Genomic DNA, 12,202 nt, shown 5'->3' on the forward strand with positions numbered 1-12,202 from the left:
CTTTTGTCCTTAATGTCCTTTGGTCCTTAAAAGGGGCCCTTTGGACTTTCCTTAATTCTATTTGCCAAAGCTATCTCATGTCCCCTTTTTGCCTTCCTGATTTCCCCTAAGTATACTCCTACTTCCTTTATACTCTTCTAAGGATTCACTCGATCAATCCTGTCTATACCTGACATATGCTTCCTTCTTTTTCCTCAGAATAGAGCAGTTGTTTTGGGAATTTGGTGTCAGGTGTTTGACAGATGTGTCCCATCCAACAGAGCTGGTGTAGAAATGATTACCACCTCAAATACTGCACAAATTGGCTTGTGGGAAGACACTGCTGTTGGACTTCCTTTCCCTCTACTTGATTTGGAGGATCTTGCAAAGGCACTGCTGGTGACAAGAACATGAGACCACAAGAAATAGGAGTAGGCCATTCAGCTCCTCAAGGCAGCTCCACCATCCAGTAGGATCATGGCTGATGTGACCTTCCTAATGTCCACTTTCCTGCCTTTTTCTTGTATTCCTTGGTTTTCCTACTGATCAAAAAACCATCTATCTCTGTCTTGAATATACATCAGGACTCTGCCCCATAACTGTGACGCAAGGAGTTCGGAAGAGTCATAATCCTTTAAGAGGGTTGCTTCTCATCTCAGTCTTAAATTGGTGCCCCTTTATTTTGAGATTAGGACCTCCGGTCTGAGATTCTTCCATGAGGGGAAATATTCTCTATGCATTTACCCTAGCAAGCACCTTTAGCATCCTATATGTTTCAATGAAGTCACCTCTTCTCAACTCCAGTGAGTAGAATCCCAACCTGTTTCACCTTTGCTCATAAAACAACTCCCCCATGCCAGAGATAATCCCAGTGAACCTTCTCTGAACTGCTTCCAATGAAATGATGTCTTTTCTTAAATAAGGAGACCAAAAATGCTCATAATACTTCAAATATTGCCTCACCAGCACCTTGTACGGTTGCAGTAAAATTTTCCGAGTCTTATATTCCAGCTTTCTTGAAATAAACGCCAACATTCCAGTCGCCTTCCTGATTAACTGCTACACCTGTGTGCTACCTTTCTGTGTTTCATGCACAAGTCCCTTTGTGTTACAGTTTTTCTCCATTTAATTGACACTTTGTTATTTTGTTCTTCCTTCCAAAATGAACAATTTCTCATTTCCCACATGATACTCTATTGGTCAACTCATTTCCCATTTACTTAACCTTTCAATATCTCTATAAATTGTTTGTATCCTTCTCTCAACCTGCCTTTCAACATATTTTTGTGTCGTCTACAAATTTGGCTGCAATACATTCACTTCCCTCCTCCAAGTCAACATATATGTGAACAGTTGTGGTTCCAGCACTGATCCCTGTGGAATAGCACTGGTTACGGGACAGCAGCCTGAAAAACATCCCTTATCCCTATTCACCATTTCCTGCCCATCAGCCAATTGTCTATTCTTGTCAATATCCTGCCTCTAACAGCATCGGCTCTTGTTCTTCTAACGTTTTATGAGGTGCCTAGTTGAACACTTTCAGGTAGTCCAAACATAACAAATTTTCTGGACCACCTCTATCTAACCTGGTTGAGACTTGCTCAAAAATCTCTAATAAATAATAGGATCCCTACAATGCAGTAAGAGGCCATTCATCCCATAGAGTCTGCACCTCCAAAGACCATCCACCCAGATTCAGCATATCCCAACCCTGGACTTCACAGGGCAATTTAGCCTGGCCAATCCACCTGCACATCTTTGGATTGTGGGAAAACTGGTGCACCTGGAGGAAACCTATGCAGACCCAAAAAGAATGTGTAAACTCCACACAGACAGTCATCTGAGGATGGAATCAGACCTGGGTCCCTGCTGCTGTGAGGCAGCAGCGCTAATCACTGAGCCACCATGCCACTCCCAAGTCAGAGATGATTTCCCTTTCATCAAGCCATGCTGACTCTGTTTGATTAGGTTATGATTTTCCAAATATTCTGCTATTACTTCTTCAACAATTGATTCCAATACTTTTCCAACAACAGATGTTAGACTAATTGGCCTATTGTTACTTACTGTTTGCTTCCCTTTTTGAAGAGGAGTGTCACATTTGCAGTTTTTCAATCCTCTGGTACTTTTCCAGAATCCAAGGATTTTTTGGGAAAATTACAACCAATGCATCCATTATCTCTGCAGCTATCTCCTTGGGGATCCCAGGATGTGAGCCACCAGGGCCAGGGGACTTATCTGCCTTTAACCCCATTTGTTTGTCTCATACTACTTCTTTGGTGATAGTGATAGTACTTAATTCCACATCCATATTCTTTAGAATTGATGGAATGGTTGAACTATCTTCCACTGTATTTCTTGAATATTTTAAGCTGCTCCCTGTAGGCTGTCAAGTCTCCAAAGCGTTTAGAGGAGAATAGTGATGAACTTCAAGAGAACCTACTGACTGGTGGAATGGGTGAGCATGCGGCGAGTGAAATTTATGTCATGTAAGAAAGTGTAAAATGGTTTATTTCAGTGTGAAAAATCAAGATCTCAGTATAAATAAAGAACACAGTTCTGGAGAATAGAATTGTTGAAGGTGATCATAGATTGAGAAAGTTTTTAAAAGAAATTTTCCATCTGGGCTTTCAAAATATTGGGATTGCAAAAGCAAGAAAGCTTTGATCTGCCTTTATAAACACTAATTTGATGTCAAGTGATGTAATGTGTCAGATTCTATACACCACACTTTAGGAGGATGTAAAGGCTGAGGGAAGATGCAGAAAAGATTCATTAAAAATGCTTCCAAGGCTGAGAGTTTTAGTTAAATGGATAGGTTTGAGAAATTGGCCTGTTCTTCCTAGGGAAGGGAGGGTCAAGAGGAGATTTGATAGAGGTGTTTAAAAGCATGAGGGGTTAAGGTTGGGCAGATAGAGAGGAATTGTTTCCATTGCCAGAAGGCATTGCCAGAGAGGACACCAATTTAAAGTGATTGTCAAAGGAACCACCAGCAACTTGAGGAAAAACTGATTTATGCAACAAGTGGTTAGGATCTGTAATGCACTGCCTGAGACTGTGGTCGAAGTGGCTTGCATTGTGGCTTTGCAAAAGGAGTTGGATAAACACTGAAAGGAAGGAAATTTGCAGGGTCATGCGAAAGTAGCTCCATCTAAACTGTTCATGCAGAGAGTCAGAGTGACCACACTGGGCCAATTAGATTCTTCCATTGAACAAAGATTTAATTTCATCAATTGGTGTCGCTCCTCTTAGTTGATCCTTGTAGTCTTCACATGTCTCTAAAATGGGCGTGTACAAACCTCGAAACTATAGACTGTGAACTCACATTGGAATTGCAAAGTGAAAAGCTAAAATAGTTTTTTACTTAAGAGATTGCATAGATTCTGGATTTTATTTTACTGATAATATCTCTTGTGATAAAGGATATCAACTCATTTAAAAGGAATATTTGTAAAGGAAAAATGTGAAAGCGTAGAGATAGTCTGAAAAAATGGTATTCAAGTAAACATTTCATCAATTTTACTGGTTCTGCATAGATGCAATGGGCCAAATGGCCTCATGCTGTCCTATAAAGTTATAATTCTACAATCCATCTAATATTTTCTAACAGAGTTATGATAACAGAGTTCACAGAATTGACTTTAAACAAGATCTTTATGCTTTTCTACAGAAACATCAAGTTTTCTATGAATCCATTATACAAATGATCAACAAACCTCGTTCTCTTCAGCATCTTGCACGCTGTGCCTTAAGGAACTATCTTGGAACTAGATGCCATTCAGTGATACCACAACTACAGCTTCCAAATAGCTCTGCAGAATTTCTACTGTTGAAACTTGAAGGCTATATCAAGTGAAGAAGTTTAGAATACTTTGTTACATTTTCTAGTTTTTTCTGAATGAGTCCTCCAGGTTACATGCAACAACTAAAATGTGTTTCTGTGCTTTACTTTGGATTGTTTTTCACAATCTGTCAAATATATTATGCTTATTTATTTGACAGTTTAACTAATACGGGAAGCTTAACGAGTCAACTATGGGAGAAAAATGCCAATTTCAATGTGTTGGCAAGAGCCCACATACTACTCCCTTTTCTTCAGTCTGCCACTTAAGAGCAGCAGCTGTTGCCTAATTATAGTTGCAAAAATATTTAGCTTGCCAATTTTTTTCTTCTGCTGAAAGCATTGAGTCTTTCCCATGCTGTGTTTCAGTATCACGGATGCTAGTCATCATCTTGTACCTCACTCAAGTTTTTTTTAGTCATTCATGTGATGTGGGCAATACTGACCAAGTCAGCATTTAATAGCATTTCTGAATGCCTTTGCAAAGACAGTAGTGAGGCGTTTTGAACAACTGTGGTCCTTGTGGTGTTGAGGCATGCAGTGTTGTTCCTGGAGATGTCCAGAGTTTTGAGCCAGTGACATTAACTGAACAGTAGTATGTTTCTAAGTCAGGATGTTATGTGATTTGGGAGGTGAACTTTCAGGTGAAGGTGATCCCACATACCTGATTAGACATTTCACAGGAATTTGATACAACAGAATGGCTTTCCAGGCCATTTCTGCAGGCAAAGAGTCACTTACATTGCTATGGGTCTTAAGTCACATGCAGGCCAGTTTGGGAAAAGATGCCAGATTTGCATCCTGAAAGAACAGGATTGAACCAGATGTGTTTTGGATAGTTTCAGGGTCACCATTATTGATACCAGTTTTGTTATTCCAGATTTAGTTAATTTTATTTTTAATTCTCCAGTTGCTATGTTGTGATTTGAACTCATATCTTCAGATTGTTAGTCCGACTGGAGGGGAGGCCAGTTGGATTTGGTACTTGGTAACAAGCCAAGCCAGGTGTCAGATCTCTCGGTGATAGTGATCACAACTCTAGTAATGGAGAAGGATAGGAGTAGATAGTATGGGAAAGTATTTAATTGGGGGAGGGAGAACTACAATGCTACTAGGCAGGAACTAGGGTGCCTAAATTGGGAACAGATGTTCTCAGGGAAATGCACAGCAGAAATGTGGAGGTTGTTTAGAGAGCACATGCTGCGAGTGCTGGATAGGTTTGTCCCACTCAGATAATGAAGGGATGGAAAGGGGAAGGAACCTTGGGTGACCAGGAGCGTGGAAGATCTATTCAAGAGGAAGAAGGAAGCTGACTTAAGGCTGAGGAGGCAAGGAACAGACAGAGCTCTAGAGGGTTGCAAGGTAGTCAGAAAGGAACTGAAGAATGGACTTAGGAAAGCTAGAAGGGGGCATCAAAAAGATTTAGTGGGTTGGATTAAGGAAAACCCTAAGGCATCCTACACTTATGTAAGGAAAAGAGGATGGCCAGAGTGAGGGGTGAGCCTGGAGTTGGAAGAAGTAGGGGAGATCCTCAATGAATACTTGGCTTCAGTGTTCACTACTGAGAGGGACCTTGACGTTTGTGAGGACAGCATGAAACAGGCTAATATGCTTGAACAGGTTGATGTTAAGAAGGAGGATATGCTGAAAATGTTGAAAAATATAAGGATAGAAGAGTCCCCTGGGACAGATGGGATATACCTAAGGTTACTACAGGAACAGATTGCTGTGTTTTTGGTGATGATCTTTGCATCCTTACTGTCCACTGGAGTAGAGCCAGATGATTGGAGGGTAGCAAATGTTAGTCCTCTTTTCCAAGAAAGGGAATAGGGATAATCCTGGAAATTATAGACCAGTCAGTCTTACTTCTGTAGTGCGCAAAGGAAAGGATTCTGAGAGGCAGGATTTATCATTACTTGGAAAACCATAGTTTGATTAGAGCTAGTCAGCATGGCTTTGTGAGGGGCAGATCATGCGTCACAAGCCTTGTTGAATTCTTTGAGAATGTTTCAAAACACATTGTTGAAAGTAGAGCAGTGGATGTGGTGTAAATGGATTTTAGCAAGGTGTTTGATAAGGTTCCCATGGTAGGATCATTCAGAAGGTAAGGAGGAATGGGATACAGGGAAATTTGGCTGACTGGATACAGAACTGGCTGGCCTACAGAAGACAGAGGGTGGTAGTAGGTGGAAAATATTTAGCCTGGAGCTTGGTGACCAGTGGTGTTCTGCAAGGATCTGCTCTGGGAGCTCTGCTGTTTGTAAGTTTTATAAATGACTTGAATGAGGAAGTGGAAGGGTGGGTTAGTAAGTTTGCTGATGACATGAAGGTTGGTGGAGTTGTGGATAGTGTGGACGGCTGTTGTAGGTTGCAACAGGATATTGACAGGATGCAGAACTGGGCTGATAAGTGGCAGATTGAGTTTAATCTAGAAAATTATGAAGTGATTCATTTTGGAGGATCAAATTTGAATACAGAATACAGGGTTAAAGATAGGATTCTTGGCAGTGTAGAGGAACTGAGGGATCTTGGTGTCCATGTCCATAGATCTCTCGAAATTGCCACCCAGGTTGATCGGGTTGTTAAGAAAGTGAGTGGTGTGTTGGCTTTCATTAGTAGGGGGATTGAGATTAAGAACCACGAGGTTATGCTGCAGTTTTATAGAGCCATGTTAGACCACACTTGGAATATTGTGTTCAGTTATCAAGTCATAGAGATGTGCAGCACAGAAACAGACCCTTTGGTCTAATTCATCCATGCCGATCAGATATCACAACCTAATAAAGTCCCACTTGCCAGCACCCGGCCCATGTCCCTCCAAACCCTTCCTATTCATATACCCATCCAGATGCCTTTTAAATGTTGCAATTGTACTAGCCTCCACCACTTGCTCTGGCAGCTCATTCCATACACGTACCACCCTTTGTGTGGAAAAAAATTGCTTCTTAGGTCCCTTTTATATTTTCCCCTCTCACCCTAAACCTTTGCCCTCTAGTTCTGGATTCCCACCACAGGGAAAAGACTTTGTCTATTTATCCTATCCATGCCCCTCATGATTTTGTCGAATCACCACTCAGCCTCCAACGCTCGAAGGAAAAGGAAGGATGTAGAAGCTTTAGAGACAGTGAAGAGGAAATTTACCAGGATGCTGCCTGGACTGGAGGGCATGTCTTATGAAGAAAGATTGAGGGAGCTAGGACTTTTCTCATTGGAACGAAGTAGGAGAGAGGTGACTTGATACAGATGTATAAGATGATGAGAGGCATAGATAGACTGATAGCCAGAGACTTTTTTCCCAGGGTAAAAATGGCTATCACAATTTTAAGGTGATTGGAGGAAGGTTTGGGGAGATGTCAGAGGTCGGTTCTTTACACTGAGAATGGTGAGTGCATGGAGTGCGCTGCCAGCGATGGGAGTAGAGTTAGATACATTAGGGACATTTAAGCAACTCTTAGATAGGCACGTGGATGATAGTAAAATGAAGGGTATGTAGGTTAGGTTGCTCTTAGAGTAGGAGAAAAGGTTGGCACATCATTGAGGGCCAAAAGGCCTGTCCTGTGCTATACTGTTCGATGTTCTAGTATCATGTGTCAGCATTTCCTAGCAGGAGCCATGCAACATTTGTTCATGCATAAACTTTATGGGTGAGAATTAAATTTATGGCTTAACCAAATTCAGTCATAATTTTGTTCCTAGCTCTGAAATACTCACAAATGAATTATCTATAGTGATGGCCATATGAATATGTCATAACACATTGATGCCTTGAGATCAAATAACTCAGCATAAGTTAGGAATCAAACTTGAGACTGAGACATTTTCTCTGTTTATTTTGCTGATCTGAAAACTCTCACTAAATATATTGAAAAAAGAAGCATCTACTACCAATAAATAGAGATGTTTATATGCCAAGTCCCAAAAAATATTCAGTTACTCATATGATAAACATTGACTAAACTGATTAGATTGTGATGCAAAAGACTTCAGAACAAAAACAAAATCCCCATTTAAAGACAGATAGTGCTGTGCTTACTTTACTGGTAGTAATACAATTCACATTTTATTTAAATTATGTTTATTTGTATGTAAGATGAAGTAGACATTGAATTTATGCCAATAAGTGGGAGATTTTAGCCTTCTGATTAGGAACCCCACTGGTACTGAACCAGCGTTTCAAAATTCCATTCCTGAAATTGCAGGCTCAATTCCCACTTTGTTAGAATGAAGAGAACCTTCAGCAAACAGGTCTGTCCACATTAACCCACATTATCAGGCCCGACACAGGATTTCATGTTTTAAAGCGAAGATTCACTCCTAAATTGCTGTTTGTCTGTTTGAAATTGTCACAAAAACAAGAAATGGCTTGGCCTGCTCCACCATTGTTTCCTTCTCCAGAAATGCTGACAGGCCTGCTGAGCATATTAAGCATCTTTTGTTTTTATTTATAACTGGTTTACTTTCGATTGATGCAGTATGGAAGACTAGTTTATTTTGTCAAGGGTTTTTATTTTCGGAGGATTGCTTTTTGCCTCGTCCCTTTTGTTAAAGTCTTGACAACAACTCAAATTTGGTGGCACGGTGGCTTAGTGGTTAGCACTGCTGTCTCACACGCCAGGGACCTGGGTTCGTTTCCAGCCTCGAACGACTGTGTGGACTTTGCACATTCTCCCCATGTCTGCATGGGTTTTCTCCAGTTTCCTCCCACAATCCAAAGATGTGTGGGTCAGGTGAATTGGTCATGCTAAAGTGCCCATAATGATAGGTGCATTAGTCAGGTTAGGAGAATAGATCTGGGTGGGTGACTCTTTGGAGGGCCGGTGTGGACATGTTGGGCCGAAGGGCCTGTTTTTATACTGTAGGGAATCAAATCTAATCTAAAATAACTAAAGAATAATGATGCTCCTATTGGGCATTCCAATTCTGTGGCATGACTTGTGTGAGAGGTGCCAACACACAATGACACAATTTCTTTAGCGCCTAAACAAATTAAGGTGGGGAAGAGTATATTTGTTTTTCTGGTAGAATAACTGGCTTGCCCAGCTTTTTGGTTTGCAAACGGCATCCAATCTAGTCTATAAGTTTTACAGAGGTACACTTGCCTTGGAAAATGTTAATGAGATGTTCTCTTCCCAATGCTGAAATGTTGGGTTTGTTGCTTGAAAAACATAAAAATAATAGCAGGGCAAAAATGTTCCTCAAATCTGATATCTTCAAGCACTACAAAATAGCTCACTCCCAGTTTTTCAATTTCCCCAGTGAGGAATTGCTGTCAATGTGAAGCATTTCAAGAAATCTTTTATTACTGAATAGCTTTGTAAGAACAATGCTTTCAGCAAAATAGGTAAACTCCTTATGCTCCTTTTTGCATGTGTTTTATAGAAAGACATCTTTTAAGGAAACACACAAAGATTAAGAAAGCTTATCCAAATAACACATTCAAGGATTCAAACAAAGCGTACAACTAAAACTGACATAATTAAATATTTCCAGTAAAGTCTGCAACCAGAAATGTAAAATTGGATTGTGTTTCAGAACTGAAGTATTAAATGGATTAAAAACAGAAAGTGCTGAAAATACACAGGTCGGCTTGTATCTGTAAATAGAAAAGACAGGTTTAATTTTTTTTACAGCTATATAAATAGATAGGTATCAAAATTACTTCATCACTGCAATGGTTTGTAATGTCTTTCTCTAATAAAGGAGCTCTTGTTACCTAGTTGTGCAATATTTGTCAGGAAATAGATAAACAGCTTGACAGAAAAACAGTAACTAAGACTAAGCAACCACAGAGAATAGGAGAGAAAGGACAGTCAAAGCATTGAATAAAGCAAGTTACAGCAGAAAAAATGAATAACTTTGACTGATATTGAAACACAAGTAATAGAGAATCATAAATATAATAGTTCAAATATAAATATGTCTTACTAAAAAGATTAAATGTTGTACAAAGGAAACCATTGTAACAAGAAGAAAGAAAGAGAACAATATTGTAAGCCAATGGGCAGAGTAATTGGGTTAAATTCATAAAAATATATTTGAAAATGCAGTTACAAAATTCTCCTTTACAGGGCACAAAACCTGGGCCAATGTCACTAGTGTGGCTTATGATGCATGATTGTCATGCAGTTTGCTACAGCTTCAAACCAAACCTTGGGATTCCTTTCTCCTTTTCATAAGGTTTCTGACACAAGGAAAAGATATAACATCAGTAAGCAAGTAAACATCAAGTTACAACAGTAAACAACATCATGAACAATACAACAGGGTGAAAAGAATAACAAAAACATGACAGAATAACAGAGAGGGATTAACAGGAAACACCAAATAATGAAATGAACATAAAAACTAGGAGCAGGTTTAAGCAATTCAGCCCCTTGAGCCTACTTTGCTCTTTAATACAATCATTGGCTGATCTCATCTTGGCCTCAACTCCACTTTCCTACTGGGTTCCTATATCCCTTTAACATATTATTAATTTAAAATCTATCTCTATCTCCTCAACCACTGCACTATGGGGTAGTGAATTCCACACATTCATAATCCTTTGAGAGAAGTATTTTCTCCTCATTTCTGTTTTAAATCTGCCACCTCTTTGCCTAAAACTATGATCACTCATTCTAGATTGTCCCACTAGGGGAAACATGTATACGATGGCTACTTTGTCAATCCCCTTTACCTCTCATACACCTTAATTAGATAGCCTCTCATTCTTCTAATCTCTAGCGAGTACAGGCCTAAACTGCTCAATCTTTCATCTGTGGAACTAATCAACGGAACCTTTTCTGAACTGCCTCAAATGAAGTACATCCTTGCTCAAGTAAGGAGACCAAAACTGTCAGCAGTACTCCAGATGCAACCTCACCAATACCTTGTACAGTTGCAACAACACATCCCTACTTATACATTCTATTCCCTTAGCAATCAATGCCAAAATTCCATTGACGTCCTTATTGCCTGATATAGCTGCATAATAGCTTTCTGCAATGTATGCATATGAAATCCAAATCTTTTGGAATCATCTCTCGTAATTGTGCACTACTTACTTTTAAGACTAAAATCCAACAATAATAACAGTAGTTAAATTACTGGGGAATTTTCACTCTATTTTAGCAAAGTTATTCAATTTTAAATGAACAAAGTAGAGTATTCATTCCTAATTTTCCATGGTAAATTTTTCAACTCTTTTTTAGACTGCTTTATGCCTAACATGTATTTGCCTTTTTATTTCTGATGTTTTTGTTCAAATTGACAGTATATATTGATAGAAACTTAGAGACAGGAGTAGACCATTCAGTTCATTGAGCCTGTGTTGTTACTTAATACAGGACATGAGTGGACCTTTGTGTATGCTGGCTTATTGAGCGCCTAAAGCACTGAAAGATTGGTAGCTCCAACATCAGATGTAGGCATTGATAAAGCAAGTATGGAGGGGCATACTCCTTTCCTCATCACAAAAGGGGGATATAAGAAGGTTCAGAGATAGGACATTGGACAACGAGATGGAGTTCCTGCACAATAACCAGCACTTCAGTGGAACTTGATGGTTGTCTGGCATGACATTAGGAGGCTGCCATTATTTCTTGGTTAGATCTGCTGGTTACACACCCAAGTGGCTTAATTAGCTGCATGCTGTGGATGATCAAATAACCAGTGCTGCAATGACTATGCTCCCTCATAATACTTTGGAAGTGGAACATGATGTTTTCTTGGCACTGCTCTCTTCACTTCCTCCATGATAGAGTCATACAGTTATAAAGCCAACAGGTTACTGTCTCTTTAACCATTAGAATCTTCATCTGTTCAGCAGTCTTACAAAGTGGAAATTGATAAGGACATGGCAATATCAATGACATGGTCTGAATTTCTTGTTTATTTCAGTTTTATTTTCAATTTAAAAAGCCTCTTACATAGTGGAGTATATTTCTCAGAGACCTCAGGACATCTACTGCCATTTGTCTGAAGAGCTGAGTAGAATTACCCCTCACCTCTGAAAAATTGTTTGTACTTTATATACTGGAAAACAGCAAATTTGAAAATGAGTCTTGGTCAATTGTTCACAAATAGTGATGTATGCAGTAAATATTATTTGATTCTTGCGGACACCAGTACTAATATAATTGTCGTTTATTGTCTGTATGTTGCAGATTGCCAACAACAATCAGAATTGGGAGTTTTGGCTGAGTTTCACTCGTCTGGCCAAGGAGTTTAAAAACATTGTTTCCCTATTTTTATTTCTCTTAAACGTTTAATATAAAACATAAATCTTGTAGAACATTTTATTTGTACACGTCTTTTAAATTTCTGAAAGAAATTCCATTGTATGACTTTTTCAGTTTTGTTGATTTGAAGTGCCCAGAAGCTGGGCCTCCTCAAATATATTGC

General features: G+C 39.3%; 1 protein-coding gene across 1 annotated transcript in view; it reads left to right on the forward strand.

Annotated features, from left to right (window-relative positions):
• Nucleotides 1–9,484, forward strand: part of asb16 (ankyrin repeat and SOCS box containing 16) — a 34,465-nt gene extending 24,981 nt beyond the window's left edge. Inside the window, exon 5 of the mRNA XM_072561699.1 lies at nucleotides 3,650–9,484. Coding sequence (XP_072417800.1) covers nucleotides 3,650–3,835 — 186 coding nt within the window. The 3' untranslated portion in view covers nucleotides 3,836–9,484. The remainder of the gene's footprint in view (nucleotides 1–3,649) is intronic.
• Nucleotides 9,485–12,202: the final 2,718 nt, after the last annotated feature.

This window comes from Chiloscyllium punctatum, chromosome 42 (assembly GCF_047496795.1).
Source record: "Chiloscyllium punctatum isolate Juve2018m chromosome 42, sChiPun1.3, whole genome shotgun sequence".
NCBI classification, from domain to species: Eukaryota; Metazoa; Chordata; class Chondrichthyes; order Orectolobiformes; family Hemiscylliidae; genus Chiloscyllium; species Chiloscyllium punctatum.